At 45.7% G+C, this 22,915-nt stretch overlaps 1 protein-coding gene across 5 annotated transcripts in view; it reads right to left on the bottom strand.

Moving 5' to 3' along the window:
- Positions 1–22,915, bottom strand: part of TOX2 (TOX high mobility group box family member 2) — a 257,175-nt gene that overhangs the window by 42,225 nt on the left and 192,035 nt on the right. For 2 of the 5 annotated variants that reach the window (XM_037915730.2, XM_037915731.2), the window contains exons 4-6: positions 14,135–14,281; positions 9,984–10,223; positions 1,459–1,686 (exon numbers count right to left, since the gene is read on the bottom strand). In XM_037915730.2, the coding sequence (XP_037771658.1) occupies positions 1,459–1,686; positions 9,984–10,223; positions 14,135–14,281 (615 nt within the window). The remainder of the gene's footprint in view (positions 1–1,458; positions 1,687–9,983; positions 10,224–14,134; positions 14,282–22,915) is intronic. The other 3 variants (XM_037915733.2, XM_043526954.1, XM_037915734.2) reach the window with 2 other exon arrangements.

The raw sequence follows: 22,915 nt of genomic DNA on the forward strand, positions 1-22,915 counted from the left end.
TCTCTCCTCATATGGCAGCCGTTCCATACCCCTAATCATTTTTGTTGCCCTTTTCTGAATCTTTTCCAATTCCAATATATCCTTTTTGAGATGGGGCGACCACATCTGCATGCAGTATTCAAGATGTGGGCGTACCATGGATTTATATAGAGGCAGTATGATATTTTCTGTCCCTTTCTTAATGATTCCCAACATTCTGTTCTCTTTTTTGACTGCTGCTGCACATTGAGGGGATGTTTTCAGAGAACTATCCACAGTGACTCCCAGATCTTTCTTGAGTGGTAACAGCTAATTTAGACCTCATCATTTTATATGTATAGTTGGGATTATGTTTTCCAATGTGCAAAGCACATTGCACAAGCAGCTCAGCGCTAAAGCTCAAGCTATCTTCCCTTTGACACTACAATGGTATGAGCCTGATCGTATCCCCTGACCTGCACAGGTGGGAGATATTCTCTGTGTGGTTCTATCCCTTCCCAGTGGTACTAGCCTGAGCTACCTCCCCGAACTTGGCTACCTCCCCACAGTCTGCAGGGAGTGCCCCAGGAGCCAGGAGATCCATGCAGGGAGAGAGGGAGGTTGGGGAACATCACCCCCACACCAGCTCTATGGAAGTCAGAGTAATAATACAGCCTTAGACCTAATCTGACCTGACACCATCATTCTAACTCACCCCAGTAGAGTAACTGCCTTTAAAATCCATACAGTTTTACTCTGTGCCCTAGTTAATATTACTGCAGCCATCAGTGTGTTCTCTACATACTCATTTAGGGACTATTAGAAATACTGCCAGCAAGGCTAATTACTTGTGAACTGCAACAGTAAAGATGTGACTAGAGGATGCACTGTGTTAACAGCTGATCACCTAGCAGGTCTCCGACATGTCTACATGCAGTGAGGTGGGATGGGAGTTGTAATGCTAGCTTTGATAGGTCAGGCTCTGAATACAAAACTTCAAAAAATCTGTTGCATGCAGAACTCCATCTGTGTGTGCTCACTGGAGGATGCGATAAGGACAGAGGCACTCAGAACATATTCTCTAGTGGCTTCTGACCCACAGCTCTAACAAATGGCATGCAGCAGGTTGTGAGCATTCCAGGACAAGTCCATAAAAAACTATCTTTGATTCATTGCAGCTGCACTGCATTATGATATAGCTGCTCTTGAGATTTGTGTGTGGAGAGAACTTACTTCCACTGGAATTATCCAGAGGCCAGGTCACACAATTACTGTACAGAATTAGGAGCTCAAAATTGTGCATGCAAACCCTAAAGCCTTGCTTCTAGTGGCAAAGGGCACTTCAACAATACTCCTGAAAAGAGCCTCCATTTTTGTGCATACACCTTTGGGTACCTAAGCTCCAAACGGTTTCTACCATGCTGGGCCAGACTCTAACTCGCTGGAGGTAGAAAAATAAAACCAATTCAACAGCTGTAACAAACCAGATCAGAAACTCACCTGCTTTTGTTCTTCTCCCAAACTGTCCCACATGGATGCAACGATTTTTGAAACATCTCCGAATGTAGCATTTGGGTTTTGCCCTTTGATAGCTGCTTGTGTGTCTCTGAAAAACAGGGCATAAGCTGACACAGGCTTCTGGGGCTCGTTGGGGTCCTTCTTTTTCTTCTTCTTTTGGCTTTTGGGTTTCTTGCCCAGGTCTGTTGATGGTCTCTTCTCTCCAGAAATCTGTAAAACCAAAAGGGACCCAGTAATGACCAGCTCTCTCTGGTTGGAGTTAAAGATTCTGGTGGCATTGGGAAAATGATGAGACAGGAAGCCAATGAAGAAAGAGCACTCATGACAGGCACAGGATGGCGCCTGGCACCACAACCTGACTCTCTCCCCAGTATCATCCCTTTCACTTGTACAAATAGCTTGAGAAGTTTAGTGTTCAACCAAGTGAGGAACTAATAACCCTGGCTAAGGGCAGGCCTAGTGCAGGCAGCTCCTGGGCTTTCCCCTAGCTACCCAGCACTGCCCTCCAACACAGGTATCCCATTACTGCCATCCTGAACCACTTGACCAGTTTGCTGGTTATTCCCGCCTCGAGGTTCCTGATGTACTTGCTGTGTATGGTATCAACAAGACTGGGCCAGCACACTGTTTTTCAACTCCCTCCCACCTGATCTCTCACCAGTACCACTCTCTGATCTTGGTGACCACCCAGCTTCTTATGCCCCTGAAGATTTCGCCACTGATACTACATTGTTAACCCAATGTAGATCAGTTTTTTAAGCAGTGTATTGAAGGCCTTTGGAAATTCCAAATAATGTGTCTCTTTCACCCCATGCTGCTCCTATTATCTCTTCCCCAGAGACATTAGTCAGGTTAGTTAAGCAGGCCCTTCCTTGGTGTAGCCTGTGGAATAACTCTCCCGAAGTTCCACCTGACCTCCGACTGCATGCTTGATCAGTTGTTCAGGAATCCGTCTCAGTCTGTATGTTAGAGGCATTGGGCGGAGTTTGCCATAGCTCTTCCACTGATCCCTTTTCAATATGGGGGGGGGGGGTGTCACTTTAGCTTCTCTCTCATTTTGCACTCTGCTCCCCTCCAGCTGTGCCCAGGTGTTCATATTTTCTATTCACCGCCTCTTTCTGCACTGTGGGATGCTGGGTGTACGGCTCTGGAACTGTCACTGCACTTCTCTCCCTGACTTGTGCTGGTGTCCTGTAGTTTCATGAGTTTCTCACTCTTTGTCCCCCAGTACATTCCCCTCTGTGTGTGGCATGTTTCCCTCCTTTTCTTTTGTAAGCACCAAGACTAAAATGACAGCCTGATGTATCCCCACATTCCTCACGCTCTCTCCTAGGGACACAACCTCCCTCACGGTTTCCACTAAACAGCTCCCCAGATACTTTCACTTGCTCTTGCTTATTTCCCCTAACCATCCCCTGGAGGCTCATATACTCCCTCCCTGTGCCCTGCCCATTTCCTCTGCCCGTGACCTCCCCATTCATTTTGCTTTCCAGCTGGTTTCATTCAGCAGCGCACACATTTTTCCAAAATTCACTTTCACGTTTTTGCTTTCCCCTTTCTCAGACTCCTCCCTGTCCTGATTTCACCCTGGTGAAGTCACGGTCCATCTTTGCCAGTCATTCCCCAACTTTCCTCATTCCGACTGCGTGCTGTGTTCCTTTGCACCAGGTCCACCTTGCCCCCCAGAGCAGTCACGAGCAGGGGCCACAAGCACTACCGGCACTACAGAAACAATACCGACACTGGAGCACCGTGCCCTTTTGGGGACATCTACACTTTGAAAGGCAGCTTGCTTCCCTCCCCCAAATAGTGCAGGGCCTGTATGCACCTACGCGCACACGCGCGCACACACACGCATACACTCCACAACAGGGCAAGAAGCACCTCTAGGGGAATTCACAAGTAAAGTGTAGTATATCTTTATGAAAACACTATACACTGCGTTAATCCTTAGAGACCTGCCAATTTTGTGTTAAACAAGTAGACTCGGCTATCTGAATGCATTCAGCATTCCATGAGCTTTGAGAGCACTGAAAAGACTGAGGTAACATTGATTATTTAGTTATCTGCAGCATCTGGCAAGATTTTAAGGGAGTACAGGCCCTCTCCTGCATTCCTTGCTTACCTAAACATTGACCAAAGACCAAGGGGAGTTTTGAGTGCAGAAGGACTACAGGACCAGGGCTGCATTTTGTTACCTGTGATTACCAAGTCTCATCAGATCACTGTGTTGGGCAGGCCATTTAGTGGGTCATTTAGTCCATTCCCTGTACCATAACAGAACTGAATTCATTCTCCCCGAATTCTTCTTGAAGAGAGTCTAAGACTCAGCCTCCAGTGAGGCAGAATCCATAGCTTCCCTTTTTAGTTAGTGTCACCGCCAAACTTCTGCTTCTTATAGGGTCTGATCTTTGGCCTTGGGCACTCTCTTTGGCACTGCTGCACAGGCCATGCTGCTGAAATGTAACCACCTTTTTTACAGGCTGCTGTTCCAGGCTGGCATGCCCGGGTATTCCAGGGTGCTAATGTAGCATATGTGACAGCTGGTAACCAGAACACACAGTCACAGGGCTAAGAAATAACACGCGGAACTTGAAAACGGAAAGTAAATTTCCAGGTGGAGGGCATTTGCTAAAGAAGATGGTAAGATGCAGTAGGGGTAAGTATATCAGGCATAGACAAAAGAAAATCCATGAATATTGAAGCGTACGTGTTCACCTATAGAGGAAAGAGATACTTTTAAACCACTTTGAACTCATACACTGAGGACCTCTACGTTAGTGAGTTAAGCCACACAACACCCCTGTGAGGCAGGGAAATATTATTAAACACATTTTACAGGAGGAAAATCTAAGACACAAAGAGGTTCGTTGACTTGTCCCATGTCAACAGCAGAGCCAGGAACAGAACCCAGAACCAAAGGCTGCCAGTCCTGTATTCTAACCACTAGAAACACTTCCTCAAAGGCAAAAAGTTAACTAGCATCTCTGCTTATCAAATGCTAACAGTGTTGAGACACTTCTCAGACTGCTCAGCAATTCCATTAGTTAAAGAGCTACCCACTTTATCAGGAAGATGATTTTAAAAGAGGAAGTTACTTACTTTCATAATTGGAAGTTCTTTGAGCTGTGCGGGCCCCTGTGGGTATGCATATGCTCCAGGCCCCGAAGCCAGAGAATTGTGAAAGCAGTGTCTGTCGGTCTGTGCCTGCACCTTCACTCTCCTCATGACTCCAACTGAGGAGATAAAGGGCTGGGCGGACTGACCATCTCTCCAATTCCTGCTCTACTGTGAATCAAAAGATGATCCAAAACAGAGGGGAAGGAGGACGAATAGTGAAATACAGACAGGGACCATACATCTTGAAGAATCTCCAGTAAGTAACTTCCTCTTCTTCGAGCGCTGGTCCCTGTGTGTATTCCACTATGGGTGACTGACAAGCAGTACTTAAGTAGGAGGAAGGTGTGAGAATGTAGATGGCAGAGCCGAACGAAGGGCCACCATTCCAAAGGATGCACTGGTCGGGGAGTCCTGTACTGAAGCAGTGTGGCTGGAACTCCATGTAGTTGCTTTGTAAATATCAAGTAGAGGTATTTCTTGAAGCGATGCCATAGACGTCACCTGTGCTCTCGTGGAATGAGCCCTCCCCCCATGAGGGGACGGGAGATAAGACAGCGGATAGCAGAGCAAAATATAGACATATATTTTACAGATAAATGGATAAAGACAACAAAGCTCTGGACTCTGGCAGTTCTGACCTGGTGGTGAGAAGGAACTGGGGAGGCGGCTGGTCTGCCTCACCCTTTATCTCCTTGGCTGGAGGCATGGGGAGAGTGAGGGTGCATGTGCGGATCAGTGGACACTGCTTTCAAAATTGTCTAGCTCCAGGAATATGGAGCACATGCATACCTACACATAGGGACCAGCACTCAAAGAAAAACACCATTTTATGATAGAAACTAGGCTGAATACCAAGCCCTTAAGCATAAAATGTAACTAGACATGGCTGTCTGTCTGTCTAAAGAAGGCTGCTGTCATAATGGCTTTGTTATTTGATTGCAAGCACCAGAAGTGCTCGGAAACCACAGAGTTTAAGAGGACTCATTTCAGCTGGCACAGTTCTAATGTTCTCTGTTCATCAGCTCTTGAATGGCCATTAAGCTCGGTCTCAGTGCAGTGGCATTTGTCAAATGGACAGTTGCCCATTAGCGAATAAGCAAAAAAAAAAAAAAAAAAAGGGGGGGGGGGAAATGGGACAGAAAAAAGCATTTAATTTAAAACTGCCAATTGGGTTGGAATGGGATTCCTGGGGGTGAAAGGCCACCTTGTTAGGAGGAAAAAATTCATAACAAGGTTTCACTCCGTGGGTGAATTGGATGGCATTTTATCTCATTTTAATCTCAGTTCATCTACTTTTGTTCCGATGGGAAAGAAAACAAACCCTCCAGCAGTTATTGGCCAAAGTGCAGCATCAAGTGGAGGAGCCAAGAACAAGAACCAGCAACTCTCAGCAACTATTAGGACTTTGTGATCATTCTTATTTATACAGAGCCATAAGTGTGCATGGCACTTTACAGACAAATGACAGACCATGTCCTGGCCCCACAGAGTATTTAGGCTCCTAACTTCTGTTGAAATGCCTTTGTGGATTTGGGTCTTACAGTCTTTAGCAGCGTGGATTGTGCAGCTTTCATGGCCCACGTGCTAAGCAGTGAGCAGAGCTACATCACTGTTTAGAGTTCATTTTCTGCTGAAGTATGAATCTGGTACAGCGTAGTACGACATAGTCCTGGCTAGAGGGAGGTGTCTTGCAGGCGGGTATTATGTAGGCTTAAACAACCTGATCATTATTACTGGCACCCTAAACCAAACCTGAACCAAGGCCCAGGTCACAGAATCACATTGGGTAGAGATGGAAAGACCTGTGAGATTATGTAAACCCCCCACTCCCATAATGCCAACCAATGTACAGTGGGATTACTCCCTACAGTGGGATAAATTGTTCTGGGCCATTATGTCTCTTCCACCCTCCTGTCTCCTCCACCTTCACACTTTGCATAAATGCCAGAGACAATCATGGAAGCACAAGGCTTGCTCCCTGTAAGCACCACAGGAGTGCACCCCACCCCACAGGAAGTGGGAGGAGTACAGTCATGACCCCACCCCTCTGCCTGTGGAGCTGGCTGGGTATGATGCTGGGGGAACAGGCTGCAACCTCCAAAGAGTTGGTGCATTAAGCATGTCCCCCCACACCCGGCACAGTTTGCTCGGGGAGGGATTTTATGGGCTGGCTCCACAGAACACCCAAAGGGAGCCAGTGTCTTCCTAGCACAATCTGGCTCTCGGTCTTCCCTCATGGGTTCAGGAGGCTAGTGCCCACAGCAGTGGGAACTGCCCCAAGGATTGAATGCCTTTTGCCAATAATGCAAGTGGAATCACTCACAAGGGGCTGCTCAGAATGGCCTGGATTTGCTGCTGTTGACTTAGAAAACAGCTGTGAATATTATTTTAACATGTGACAGTGCTGTGATGTGTATCCAGCTATAAATGCCCTGAGATAATGCACTTTACTCCATTGGAGAGGCCGGTGTGCAGAACAATCGATGTAACATGAAGAGTAAGCTGGGATAATTCACAGGTTTGGGCTATCACATTATAAACAGGCTGCTTTGCTGTCATCTAGGCGATTCTCAAAGAGTCAGGGGCTTCATTGGTCACATCTGGATTTTATAAAGCCTGCAGAGAGCTTTCTAAAGCAAGGGTAATTGGGACTATACCCACTCCCCAGGCTGGGCGAGTAAGAGTTGGATGCTTAATCCTGGGAACAACCAAGCTCGGAAAGACACTAAACTCTTAGGCTGGGGTATTCAAAGGGAGTTTAGCACTCAAATGCCATTGAAATGTCCATTGGTCTTTCCTTTGAAAACCCCTGTCTTACCGTTTTAATGGATGTGAATTCAAATGAGTAGTCTGTGCAGACAGGGCAGGGACACAAGAATGTTTAGCTTTCCAGACACTACTAGTGAAAACAAAACAGCCGTATTTCTGCCTTGATGCAACAACAAAAACAACTTTTCAGCCATGAAGCGCTGGAAGTGAAGTCACTTAGCACAAAATGTTAGTGTGCTCCTTTGCCCCTACATCTGAATTATCTACTGGTATGTTGCTTGGGTTCCCCCACTAACCCCTCAAGGCTTTGAAAATTCTCCAGTGAAGGGATCTTTCATGATCCCTCTTGCAGTGGGTCACTACGCTTCCAATAAGAGTTACAATTTACTTCAGCGTTTGGTCTCTATCCAGTTTTCACAAATTACTGGCTTTTGTGGGAATAGAAAAACCACCTCCTGGCATCAGGACCATTTCTTATGTGTTAATATGATTTTCTTGGTAGATATTTTAATTCCTGTTCGTTAGAAACTCTTTTTATGATCTGTTGTACAAAGGTCGTTAATGGTCATAAAATAAATGATGGATTGATGCCTTTAAATATTTCCAACAGCTGTGTATATAGAGAAAGCAAACAAAAACGCATAAGCCACTGTGACTCCAGTGCTCTCTTTACACTGTGGTTTCTTTTCTCCAGGAAACATACGACTTGATTATTGCTTTGCCTAACTTGCTATGTGTATACAGGATAGACAAGGTATATATTTGTGGCAAGAAAAAAAATATAGGGCTTTATAAATTGCCTTAGCTATCTTGCTCCAAGAATCTGACATATCCACAAATTCTGTCTCCCTCACGTTCAGGACTGACTCGTTGGACCTATAAGAAATGTATCAGCAAAAAATCCATGACCTAACAGGTAACTCCTGTACTATCATATTGTCAGGCTGAAACCTTGAAGGTGATTGGTAAAGGTACAATGGAAAAAGCTGCTGCCGACACTGAGTGTAGTTAACCTAAAACTCACACTGCACTCTCACTGCAAGAAAGGTTTTAGCTGCAAAACAAATGCCATTTGCTTTCTGTGACCCTTGAGTTGCCGGTGATACAGTCTCTTCTAGCCAGCAGATCACCAAACTCCTCTGGCTGCATAGGGCTGTGCCAAATAGATACAACCAAATTCTAAAACTGCAAAATCTGAGGATTTCATAAAATACTTCTATTTTCAAGCAAAAATATATTTTTATTTTCGCAAGTTAGTTCTCATGAAGATCAGATTTGCATCCACACACACTTTTTGAAATGTCAGGTTTTGAGATGAAAACTTCCATTTTATGAAAAGTGAAATGAAAACGAAGAATATTTTTTCCTGAAGTTTCATGAGGAAGTATTTGCTAGTTTGCTCAGCCCTAATACTAGAGCTAAGCGGTCACTATATTACTTGTTACTGTGGGTAACACACACACGATTTGTCACAATTTGATCTTCAGGAGGTTTTTCTTCTGGGAATGAAGATACATTGACAGCAAGCCAGTGATTCTGGTAATACAGTGTCTTCCTTAGAAGTAGCATCTTTCCGAGAGAGCCGTTCCACGAAGGCTTAACAAATGGGTCAGCACCATCCCAGAAAGTTACAAGTCTAAACATCAAAGTACCCAATGTCAGTGAATGCTCATGTATCAGGTACACAAGACATTATGGCTGTACCATAATCATCTCTGCAATCTGCCCACATGCAAGGAGAGTCAGGGAAGACATGTGGACAACAGCGCAAAGAGTTTGCTCTGCCAGTGCATTTTCTGAGAATGATGCAGGATGACTAAGGTGACCCAGAAATCTTAGCCCAAGCTGTCCTTCAACACTTCCTCCGCACCAGTCCTAATGAAGCAGGTGATTTTTATTTTATAATCTTCCCTACGTTTTACCTCTTTGTTTATCAGTTCTCTTCATCCACTCAAGACAACTGGCATCCTAAGGGCTTCTGACCACTAGCCAAACAAGAATGGCAAGCAACTTTCACTATATCCTGTGTCACCATCACTTTATTAACTGTCCTAGGTAATAACTGGTTGCTAAAAAAATACCCAGGTGAATTAAAAGACAGAGGATGCTTTCTTTGTTATTTGACACGGGTGCTTCTTAAGGACTCTGCAAAATGACACGCTGGATTTTTGCTTCTCTCTTCCAACACAAAGTCTAGTTTTACAGATACAGTCTTTGAAACAGGAAAAAAATTGAGCACTGAACCACGTATTTATTGTCAAAATCCTAATCTGAAAGAACAATGTAGCATGATGTATCTGGCAACTGCAGTAGGAAAGAAAAGACTTAGGGGAGAAAACTTCTCTCAGAATTAGAGACTTTCATTCATTGAGTTGTTATATGCACCAATATAGCACACCAATGTTTGATATGATTTGCAAATCTGCCATGCTTTCCCGCATCCTAGCCCAGAAACGTTCTCTGTAAACAATTGCCTGTTACAGAGAAAGTCTCTGTCTCTGTGCAAAGGAAAAACAAAAGGTCTGTTCTCTTATTAGAGCGAATTACTTCTATCACTGTAAATACTGTCTGTCATTCTCTTATTGTATGTCTGTCAAAACAGGCATGGCTGCACGTACCTTATAATGTGATTCTGTCTCCTCTTCCTGAGTAGAACTGGAGGGAGATGGTGTAGCAGATTTACTTCCTGGGGGTGATGGGGAACCATGGGTAACACCGCTCCTCATACCCATCTGAGAAATCAGTTGTGACTGGCTGAGGGCACTCATGTGACCGGCTAACATCCCTGGTCGATTGATCAGGGGGACTTGACGGTTGGAATCATAGGAAGTGGCGTCTGAGTGGACCATCTCCTGGATCTGAGTTAGGAGAATATTACTTTTTAATTAAAAATGTATTTTATTTATTGTCTTATAAAATTACTTTATGATGAACTAGTATTGACTGATTTAGAAATTATATTACAGAACTGGTAGAGAAAAATCTTCTTCCCTGCCCCTTTCCAAAACAAGAGAAGAGAGCGAGTTGGGCAGCGTATGCTTGTGGTTTCTCCTTTCCATAATTTCCCTGTGGGAAAACAAGGATTACGTCTACACGGCAGCTAGGAGGTGTAATTACCAGCTCAGGTAGATGTAGACACGCTAGGTCTGCTTGAGCTAGCACGCTAAAAATAGCAAAGCAGCGTGACTGTGACAGCATGGCTAGCTGCCTTAGGCTCTCAGGTGGGCTTGTGCCTGGGCGACTAGCAGTGTAGACGTACCCTAAGGGTTTACAACATGAGGGCTTAAATTGTATCAGCAAAATGTGTGCGCGCATGTACCAGCAGAGAAATGCTTCAGGCTATAATAGTGGGAAGAAACTTCTCCCAGGGCAGGCGACGGCCAAACTGTCCAAAGTGGGGTTTTCACAGTCTCCTCTGAAGCACCTGGTCATAGCCACGGGATGTCAAACTAGCTGGGCCAACCAACTGCGCACACACACATATTGTGTGGACGCATCGTCGGCCCTTGCGTTTGAAAGTTCAGCCCTGCTCTACTCAGGGATGCAGCTGCAGGGAGTTGCGATTCCTCGCATGCTGCACATGACCAAATACAACGTGTTATCGCTTAGAATAGTGAGAGGCTCAAAAAATTAACTTCTTCACGTTTAACAAGTTACCACAACTTCTCGGTTCCCCTGCTCCCTGGCTTAAACAGAAAAGTACAAGTAGAAATAAATAAATACATTGTACACTCTGGAGCAGAACAAGCAGAAGTCCCCGGCCTCCCCCAGACAGGCCTGGATTTGGCTTTAGGCCAGATAGCAGAATGTAAGTAGGTTTTATTGCAGAAGTTTGTTATTTGACCGCACTGCGAAAACACAGATTCCAGCCTAACCAGCTGAGGATCTGGCCCCATGCTGAGGTATCATTAGGGAAGTGACTTCAGCATAGTAAAACCAAGAAGATTCCGAGACCCAGAAGCGACTGTGTCCTAGACACAGGGGTCTCTCACACAGTTTGCTCCCATGTGCTGTACAGTCTGGCCCAGGCACACAATGGGGTGTGTTAAGAATGATGCTTGAGCCTTACTGCCAAGAGCCTTACCTGACACTGCTCTGAGTGCAGCATCCCTTTCATGAAAGTTTATGGACCTCCTTTTAATTTTTTGAATAACAGTAAAACAATAGGTGCCAACCCTCCCTTTGTCATCAAAGCCCCGTGTTTACAAAGAGGGGTGCCTCTCTGGCAAGTCTGAGTCCCCTGACTGGCAGAGAAATCAAGAACTTTCTACTGTATTTACTTTCTTAAAACATGCCACCCAGTGCTCCAGTCACTAGAACTAATGACACAAAACAACAAACACTCCCCACAAAGATCTGACCCTACTCCATCATTCATCCTGTCCCCCAGAAACATGTGCCCTGTCCCATCTCCTGAAGGCCAGCAGATTCGGGCTCTGGCAGACTGAGGCAACAAGCAAATTCCACAGTCAAGAGGGCCAAGGATTTCAGAAGTGACTATTGATTTTGGGTGCCCGACTTGGGACACCTTAAAGGCCCCCAATTTACAGAGCGCAGGGGCTCAGCACTTTTCAGTGGAGGCAACCAAAACCAACAATGGACTATAAGGTGGATAGAAAGCTGGCTAGATTGTTGGGCTCAACGGGTAGTGATCAATGGCTCCATGTCTAGTTGGCAGCCGGTATAAAGTGGAGTGCCCCAAGGGTCGGTCCTGGGGCCGGTTTTGTTCAATATCTTCATAAATGATCTGGAGGATGGTGTGGATTGCACCCTCAGCAAGTTTGCAGATGACACTAAACTGGGAGGAGAGGTAGATACGCTGGAGGGTAGGAATAGGATACAGAGGGACCTAGACAAATTGGAGGACTGGGCCAAAAGAAATCTGATAAGGTTCAACAAGGACAAGTGCAGAGTCCTGCACTTAGGATGGAAGAATCCAATGCACCGCTACAGACTAGGGACTGAATGGCTAAGCAGCAGTTCTGCAGAAAAGGACCTAGGGGTTACAGTGGACGAGAAGCTGGATATGAGTCAACAGTGTGCCCTTGTTGCCAAGAAGGCCAATGGCATTTTGGGATGTATAAGTAGGGGCATTGCCAGCAGATCGAGGAACGTGATCGTTCCCCTCTATTCGATACTGGTGAGGCCTCATCTGGAGTACTGTGTCCAGTTTTGGGCCCCACATTATAAGAGGGATGTGGAAAAATTGGAAAGAGTCCAGCGGAGGGCAACAAAAATGATTAGGGGACTGGAACACATGAGTTATGAGGAGAGGCTGAGGGAACTGGGGATGTTTAGTCTACGGAAGAGAAGAATGAGGGGGGATTTGTTAGCTGCTTTCAACTACCTGAAAGGGGGTTCCAAAGAGGATGGCTCTAGACTGTTCTCAGTGGTAGCAGACGACAGAACAAGGAGTAATGGTCTCAAGTTGCAGTGGGGGAGATTTAGGTTGGAAATTAGGAAAAACTTTTTCACTGGGAGGGTGGTGAAACACTGGAATGCGTTACCTAGGGAGGCGGTAGAATCTCCTTCCTTAGAAGTTTTTAAGGTCAGGTTTGACAAAGCTCTGGCTGGGATGATTTAATTGGGGATCGGTCCTACTTTGATCAGGGGGTTGGACTAGATGACCTCCTGAGGTCCCTTCCAACCCTGATATTCTATGATTCTATGAGTCACTTTGGACAACCTTACCCTAGGACCCCTCACTGAGACGGTTCTCCTTCCAGCCCCTTGGCAATCAAACAGGATGTGTTCAGAGGCGCACAGCGCTGTGCATGATCGGACTCACGCCACCGCAGCAGGATGCCCAGATTTTGCCTTCAGGTGCCGCCGTCGGCAGTGTGGCGTGTAAATGGAGTTCTGTGGGCTGAAGTGTCTCCCTGAGCTCCCTCAGGATCCCCTCTTAATGTGACCACACTTGAAAATCGGGCTCTTCATCCCATTAGCCTACAACCACCACAGTTAGGCTGGATCCATGAACACAGAAAACAAACCGCACAACGACAGATAGAGCAAGACAGATCCAGCGTGGCCCTCTAACTCCCCAACAGAATGGTGATGGCCTACTTGCGCCATAGGACAGCTTACAATGTAAGCCACCATACTGTGAGCAAATTCCACTTCAGTCCATGGCCTGCAAGAGAGCTACATCACACTCACACATTCAGGGCCAAGCTCTGCTCCTACTGAGCTCAGTGGCAAAGCTCACATTTGTTTCTATGGGAGCAGGATTATAAGGAAACAGGCAGCAGGATTGGGCCCATATACAAGGGAACAGGCTTGTTTTGCACTCTTCAGCAGCTCAGCCCTTTCCCAGCTTCAAAAGATAACATGTGCTGGGGCCTTAACCAACACTGCAAGCACATCAGACACCAAACTGCAAAAATTCATCTTTGCACCTGTCTGGAAAGTAATGGAAAACAACAGACAGAGCCTGCTGGAAGGGCTGAAATTATAATTGTCCAAGGGCCAGCTGTGTGAAAAGGTGAAAAAAATGAATACTATTCTTTTGGGCAGAGAATCTGTATGTCCGGTTCATATGACAGATTATACAGACGTCAGGCTTAAATCGCAAACACCACTGATGAAAGGTGCTACACAAATCATTCAAATGCAGAAGGAAAAGGAGCAAAATGAAAACAGATGCTTAAATACTCCCAAGCTAAGCTAGGGGGAGAGGCTATGGTGAGGAGCGTTACTGCATGAAGAGCTAAAACGCCCTATTCACCAACAAAAGAAATGTTCATTGTCTAGCCATTTTCAGCCTTACCATTCTGCCATCCATCTCTGAACAAGCCTCAGAATATACAATCAGCCCAGCCTCAAATTGAAGGCCCTTTGGACATGGATGATCCTCCAGGCTGCTGTTCATATAGTGGGATACCATGGTGCCAGGCAGAGTGTGGGAACCTATATACTGAAGGGAGAAAAGACAGATAAAATAGAGATATAAGGCCAGATGTTCAGCTGGTGTAAATCACTGTAGCTCAACCGAAGCCAATGGAGCTAGGTTGATTTACACCATCTGAAAACCTGGCCCATAATCTGTCTATCAAAGGTACTTCTAGACCACCCCATCACTCAGTAACTGAGCACTGACTCACGGTAATTGGCCTCAGGAATATAGTGCGTTCATGAAGAAGAAATCCTGGAGAGGACTGCTGCACCTGCTCAGATCATGCCACATTATAACAAGCCCTTCCCACTGAGAATGAGTCATACTATGAGAAAAATCAGGAAAATTTCAGACATGATGTAAGCGGCTACAGCTCCACTGAAGTCAAATGGGTTGCATCTGCTTACATCTGGGCTGAATTTTGTCCAGCGTTTCTAATTCCAACTGGCTTTTCACATCTTCCTTCAGGCTCTGGGAATTGCAGTAAAGAAATGGCTGTCATCTACGACCATAAGGAACCCAGTGTAAGAGAGACCAAACCAGTTCCCAACCTGCTTCATCACTCTCTTAAAAGTTCCTTTTTGTGGACTTTAATGTTTTAAGTTATATATTTCGGATCAAATTTACAAAGGGCAGAGGACCATATACATACAGACACCAAAAATACACAACCTTACTTATGCATGCAAATCCTATGGTTGTGTGCATAAGTTTGGCAATGCATTGACCCAATTTGCACCTGCAGTTGCATGCACAAATAGAGGACAGAGTTGCCTTTCTATAAATGGAGCACTGTTTAGTGGATGAAGCACAGGTCTCTAAATGAGGACCTCTCTAAATGAGGACCTCCTGCATTCCAATCCTGACTTTTTGCATGCCCTTGTACTTTTCATAGAGACGACTTTCCTGTCATCTGATTATCCAGAATACACAGAGTAATAACTGAGACATGTAGTAATCACAAAAATATAACAGTGAGGGGTTACTGAAGGTCCAGACTCGATGTAATAACAGAATAACAACACTATTATGACGTGCTACTTGTTTGGATCCAAGGTTGTAGAAAAATAGAGCCTTCTTCAGGGAAATGACCAAAGACACTGAACACTTTACTACATGGACCACTTGTCTGATCTAGCAGGGAAATTCCCATGCTCCATGCTGCTCTCCTCCATCACAAAACCCACCCTCCTGTGTCTATGGGAGGACTTTGTGTTGTCCTCACTGTACTGCTTGTTACTCAGTGAAGCTAGCAAATCTGATAAAAAAGAAAACTAGTTTGTATTCCTCTCCCTCCATTAATCCACTCTCTCCCTCACAGTCTCATCTGGGCACGCTACAGCCCTAATCTTGGAAAGACTTAGGCACACACTGAACATTACAGATATGAGTAGTTTTGATATTCAATGGGTTTTTTCATGTTTGTAAAGTTAAGCACATCTCTAAATTTTGCAGAATCGGGACCTAAGCACTGATATCACTGCAGGACTGAGCCCACAAATACTTACTCACACGAGGGACCTTTACACATACAAGCAGTCCCAATTAATCCAATATGACTGCTCACATGAATGAAGACTACTCATGTGAGTAATGCTTGTCAGATCAGAATCTAGAACAGAATTTACTCTCGGGGACTAGTCAAATAACAGCAGCCTCAGAAGTGCCCAGAAAAGACTATGCAACCGAAATCTGTGCTGCCTTTCCTAGAGAAAACCCTACCAGAATTCACATTAGGTTATTTATCCCCTTCCCTCCCACATACAGATCAAACAGTTACCCCCGCCCTATAAACGAGGGAGGCCTATCCACATGTCAATGTCATCAGCAGCGTGCCAGAGTTCTCTTACTCATTTCAGAGACAGAGCTAAGCCAGCTACTTACATACAATCTGATTCAACCACAGAAGAAGTCAGCAGGAGGGAAATCAAACAGTCTTAAATATCTTCCAGACTTTGTGCTTTCTATATTAATCTGATTAATGTTAACATGAGTTTAAAGACCCAGGGTTTTATTTATTAACAATCTTCCGGTAAACCCACTGAGGTGCAATCGCTCATTAACAGGGAAGTCCTGCCAACACCATGAGCAGCACATAAAGTAAGGAATGGAGGGAAGATCTGCTAGGGCTCAGCAGGCTTCAGTGGAAATAAATCCAAATGCAGAAGCAGATTTACTGCTGCAGGTCAGGAATCGAGAGCTCTTCCACAACACCAGACAGCACACTCCGCTCATGCATTCAGATCATACACATGGGGAGAGAACAGATTTTGACAAGAGCAACCCCTTTCTGTGTTAATTACTTAGTGCTGGGATTTAACTTTCAAACAGCAAATATGTCCTGCATAGAAATAACACCAAGAATTTGACTTAGGCTGACTATGTTTCATGCCCTTTAGGGTCAGGCTGCATCACTGTACTCAGATCACATCATTGTGAAAAGATACAAATAAATACATGGAAAACCACAGAAATGTGAGTTAATGACAGAATGACAGCAGTGGCCTGTGCTATATATCTGCAAGGAATTTCCAATGCACACTATCCAGCTAACACATTCCCAAATAGTGGGGCTCACTGGACAGCTGATTGGTCACAGGGCACTGGCCCCTCCTCCTCATTTCCAAATGCTAAATTGCACTGAGACAACTACAAACTCATCAAATACTTGCCTCCTAGAACTTTTCCAGCTAAGTAATTGCTGTAGTGGCGGCAGGGATGGTGAATGATTATGAATGGAATGGGAAAGGAGGGGCCAATGAGACAGTTTCTGTATGAAAGAGGAGGTCCAGGTTATGAAAACGTTTGTGAACAGCAGGTTCTGCATGTTGCTTCTGGGAGTCCTATGCTCAACAGCTATCTCAGGACACAAGCACAAAAAAGATGGGTGGGAATACTGTATGACAGCCAGTCTCTCTTCACCAGAGGCCTAGGACAAGGGCCCTGACTCAACAAGGGATTTAAGCACGTGCCTAACTGTAACCACGGGAGTTTAGTCCCACTGACTTTAGGGGGACCATTCATGCTTACAATTAGGCATACATTTATGCACCCTGTAGAACTGGGGCCCGAGTCATGGGACTCTTGGAAACGCATCTGCCTGTCTACGATATTTCATTCTACAGTTGTCTTTTTAACAGTGAGGATGATTAACCATTGGAACAAACTACTAAAGGAAGTGGTAGATTCTCCATCTTTTGAAGTCTTCAAATGAAGACTTGATGCCTTTCTGGAAGATGCTTTAGCCAAAACAAGTTATTGGGCACAATACAGGAGTAACTGACGAAATTCCATGGCCTCCGTTTTACAGGGGGTTAGACTAGATGATCTAATGGTCCCTTCTGGCATGAAGATCTATTAAACTTTTAATCTAAATGAGGAGGGTGCTGCAGGTGCATTGACTGAGAGGGCTAGTCATCCCAGAAATGGCACAGTAAGGGCTACTGCAGGTCAGAAATTGAGTGTATTTGCACTAGGCAGAATATTCTTGGGGGCCAGGAGAGAACTGGAATAACAAGGGGGTGAGACAAGCAGGACTGAGGTGAGTGGCAGAGCTGGGTACGGGGAAGCTAGTATGGGACCTGTCTGGCTCACACGCAGTGAGTTCACTTGCAAATTTCAAAGGACAAAATGGTAAATTTGTCTTGGATTTTGTCAGTTTAATCCAGAACTTTCATGTTCAAGATGATCTGCCAGCTCCCAAGAAAAAGCATAATTTATTGTCCTTATTTTAAATTTAAATGAAGAGAAGTTTATAAGATCTGTGTTTTATAAATGGGGAAGGCTTTAAAATGTGGTTTAAAAAATCCTAAAAGCTAAAATAGCTCATTCTCATTTACAGCCATTCCAGTCTCTTGGGTAAATACTGTATTAAGACAATTTTAAAAACTCTTATTATGTGGGCAATAGACCACAACGGCTCCATTTATCCATTAAATATGTAATCATACATTTTTTCTTTAAAGTGCATATTATTTATGCAGCAGAGCAGAACAAGTCCAGGAGTGTAATTATGGATAATGGACACGTGCTACAAATTCTTATGAAAAATTTGTGGGAATGGGTTAGGGCCTGAGCCAGTGCCCATTGAAGACAATGGAAACACTCCCACTGACCATAATGGTCTTTGGACAGGTCCCCAGACAGCATATCCATCAGGTAGGGTGGAAATTTCAGCAGCTCTGCTTTTTGTTGTCTTTCAAAGACCCGCATATGATTTTCTCCACCCAGCCCCAGGGGACTCTGGGAGAAATTGGAACTCCAGAAGTACCAAAAAATTGCAAACCTCCATAACAAAGGGCTGGAAAAATCCCTTCACAGCGGGAACTGGCACATTCCCTGACATACTCTCAGAATGCTCCTTAATCAGCCAGGATTGCCTCTGCCTTGTTTAGATTAAATTTCAGTCAAGCTCACTCCCAATCGGCTCCTAGCCTCAGCCAAGCACTGAAAAAGTGAGAAACTGCACCACCTGCATCCAAAGAAAAGGGAACAGTGCTGCGTATCACCAGCCTGCTGGTAGCACTGCCGCCCAAATCACAGCGCAACCGCCACCTGCAGCCTCAGATCCACATTGAGCAGGTGGAGTGACAGCAAGGATTGCCACGGAACCAACGAGGTCTCAAAGTGCTTTGCAGACACTGATCAGCTCTCACAACTTCCTAGGGACAGCATCCTCATTCTTGTTTTACAGATGTGGAAACTGAGGCAGGGGAGTGACTGACCCAAGGCCACCCAGTGAGTCAATGGCAGAGATGGGAACAGCTCCACAGTGTTCTAATCCATAGACATTTATTCTAACCTCTGCACATGCCTCCTCCCTAAAACAAGGGAGACCAGTATTATTGGTTAGTAGTGACAGAAGACCAACAAGGTAAGCACTGCATCCTCACTCAGAGCTGTTGCCTGCAGAGAACTCATGGGGTCACATTTGGAAGGCTACCTGAGCAACCTGGAAAATATATTTTGAAATAATCCTGGTGCACGACATGGGGGAGCAGGTTCCAAAGGTGGGAAGGAAGGGCAGGTGGGCTTCCAACTGGGTCTGCCCTGCTACTGAACTCAGAAAGCTGAGCTCCAGTCATCATTAACTGATACACCTGGGCAGCCTCTTATTTAAGTGTTTCCCAGCCCTTGCAGAATATAAAGATTGTCACTAGCACCTGGAGCCAGACAGGTGGCCCGAGAAACACATGGAGGACAGGGATATGTTCAAGGCGAGAGCATTTCAGCAATCCAAGCTGGAGGTGACAGAGGCACAAGTAACTGGGTGGATGGCAGAATGGTCTCTCATCATGGAGATCATCACCTGGGGGAATTCTTCTGCTCCACCTGGGGGAATTCTTCTGCTCGCAGGAGCTTCCAACAGACAACACATGTTAGCCCACAGACCTCCTCCAAGAAAGAGTATCTGCATCCTCTCTCTCCCAAGACATCTGTTTCCACTTACCCTTTTTCCTCTTTGCTGCTTACTCTTGGTTCCTCTCTCCTCTCCTTCACGCAATCCTGCAACTCAGCCTTCAAGCACCCACTCAAGTAACTCTCCAAATCATGATAATGAACGCAGAGACTCAATGGTACAGTCCGCACTCCATAATCTCCTTGTTTACTGCATTAATAGCTGTTATTTTTCATTCATGACCAGGGCATTTTTACTGAGTGAATGATGGGAGGCTGCACTCAATTGCCCCGACCCTGCCAACCCTCAGAGCAGTCCGACTGAGACCACTGAGCTACTGACGTCGGCAGGAGCTGGCCCAGCCTTTGTCACTCACTAAGCTCATATTCCTTTTCTGAAGAGCATTTTTCAAACAGACAAGGCTGCAGCCATCCCCTGCACACCCACTCCCTTCATTCTGCATGGCTTACTTTTATATCCCTTTACCACAATCACTGATTTTTTAATGTAGGCTGTGATGGGCAGTATTCAGTGTGAAGACGCAGGAGATACAGTCCTGTGTATTCCAGCCTCTCCTTTTTGGAGACCTGGATTTAAATTCTGCTCATTTCAGAAATACTAATAACTTTGATGGTCTCCACTCAGCTTCTAAACAATAATAGTGAGTAGTTTTGGCAAAGAAGGAACGCTTTATTCAGAAAAGGCCAGGGAGCAAAATTCCAAGTCTCCATTCCTTCCATCTCTCCCAAAATGGCCCACCTGCTGGCACCAGCCTAATTAGCTAAATAAACAAAGCAACAACAACTGTCCCTAACCAGAACAAGGGCACTAGTATGATGTGTTCCCCTTACAAAAGCAAGCCCACCTTCACCTTCCCAGGCGTAAGCACCCCATCCCCGATATTATCTATCTCTGCTTCCTGTCATGCTGAATATAACCTATCATGTAGGCTCACTGGCGCAGGCTCTGTGTCTTTATTCTCCATAAAGCTCCATATGCCCTGATGGAGCCAAATGCAAATACATTCATAATTAAATCATCATCATGAGCATACCGTTAAAAAGGCAAAGAAGAGAAGATGGCCTAGTGAATACAGCACTGCCCTGGGTCATAAGGAACCGAGATTCCATTCCTGGATCTGCCACAAACACCCTGGGCAAGTCATTTCCTTTCCCCGTGCCTCAGTTCCCCCAACTGTGAAGTGGAGACAACGATCTGAATTCTGCTCTCCTACGTGTATCTGTGGCTTGCACAGAAAGAGAAGCTGCAAGTGAGTATCCGAGGGGGAATTCGGTCCTGTTTTTTTAAGTGCACTGGCATCCTCGCTACACGGCACTATGGCAATGCAAACTTCTAGACTCCAAAGGACACGTTTGCTGCCTCTGTTTATAAGATGTTATGCATCTCAGAGGAACATGAGTAAAATGTGATGTAGTAGTTACTAAAGTAATTAAATGCATCTTACTTAAAAGATTCCCAAAGGCTGCTCTAATTCAAAGCCAGCCTTTCTTTTTTTTTATAATAGTTTAGGTTTTTTTTAATGAATATGTATATCAGGCATATAAACACTCCAGCTAATCCTCCAAAAAGGAAAGAAAAATAGGTTGACAAACTGCACATGCTCTGAGCTCCTTGTTTATGGGGAAACCAGTAATCTACACTTTTGCAGCACGAGTAACAAAACACCATTAAAAACAGGCTAAAGATTCTGCTTTGGGAATTGGACACTCTGGCAGCAAAGATAATGTTTTTAAATATATCAAGTGCAGTTTTATGTTAACTCCCAGAAAATTCATTGGCAAAAGGCAGCTCTTTCCAGCAGTAAGTAGCACAGAATTAGCCAATTTATTTGGGCAGACAATATGCTGTCATTCCAAGCAGCATCACGCTTCGGACAGTGTAGTCATGAATGAATTATTTCAAGATGGGAAGATACTGACTACTTCTGGCCATTCAGAAGTCTGTGGACTCTTTCTGCAAAATGAGATTTTAATCCCAGTGCCCTGGCTGAATTCCACCGTAGATAATTCTGCCTATCTAAAATTCCCTGTTTCTTTCATTCTGTTAGGAATTCTTCTTCTTTTCCACCTTCTACCCCTATACTGTTGTGCATATGGCTGCTAATACTTTTGCGGTCATGTTGCACCTCGGATGTAGTTGTGTTTGGCAGTAGAAGACTAGATCCTTATATATAGCATATAGATGGTAAAATTCTCCTCTGAAACCATTATCTCTCCTTGCTGATCTCCACTGCATATTTTGTCCTTGTTCCACATGTGGAACTGCTACTCGTGTTGATGAAAGCTGCTTGTGAAGAATAGGCTACAGTGAAAATAGAAGAGAAGTTTGCCCACAGCTTCTATTTCTACAAAGCACTGCGAGTTCGTCTAGACTAGGAAAGGTGACTGACGCGAGCTTGGGGCCAGCTAACACATTGTAGGGGAAAACCCAGGAGGGACCTACACTAGCTAAATCCACGTAGAACAGTGGTCTCCAACCTTTTTACGCACAAGAGCACTTTTTGAATTTAAGTGCAACCCAGGAGCTACCCCTCCTTCCCCAAGGCCCCGCCCCACTCACTCCATCCCCCTCCCTCAATTGCTTGCTCTCCCGCACCTTCACTCCCTTTCACCAGGCTGGGGCAGGCGGTTGGGGTACAGGAGGGGGTGCAGGTGCTGGACTGGGGCCAAGGGGTTCAGCGTGTGGGAGGGGGCTCCTGACTGAGCCTGGGGCAGGGGGTTGGAATGCAGGACAGGGTGCAGTTTTGGGACTTTGGGTGCAGGAGGAGGCTCCGGGCTGAAGGCAGAGTACTGGGGTGCAGGTGCTGGCTCTGGGAGGGGGCTCAGGGCTGCGGTGTGGGAGGGAGTTTGGGGTACAGGACGGGGTCGGGGTGCTGGCTTCGGGAAGGGGCTCAGGGCTGGGGGTTGGGGTTCGGGAGGGGTGCGGGCTCCCGCTGGGTGGCACTTACCTTGGGCGGCTCCCGGTCAGTGGTGCAGCGGGGCTAAGGCAGGTTCCCTGCCTGCCCCACTCCCAGAAGCGGCCATCACCCCTCTGCGGCCCCTGCGGGGAGGGGCACGTGGCTCAGCACGCTGTCCCTCTCTGCAGGCACCACCCCCGAAGCTCCCATTGGCCGCAGTTCCCTGTTCCCGGCCAATGGGAGCTGCAGGGGCGGTGCTTGCAGGCAGGAGCAGCGCACGGAGACTCCTACCCTGCCCCCTCTGCAGGGCCTCAGGGGCGTGCTGGCCACTTCTGGGAGC

The sequence above is a fragment of the Chelonia mydas genome, chromosome 13, assembly GCF_015237465.2.
Source record: "Chelonia mydas isolate rCheMyd1 chromosome 13, rCheMyd1.pri.v2, whole genome shotgun sequence".
In the NCBI taxonomy this organism is placed as follows: Eukaryota; Metazoa; Chordata; order Testudines; family Cheloniidae; genus Chelonia; species Chelonia mydas.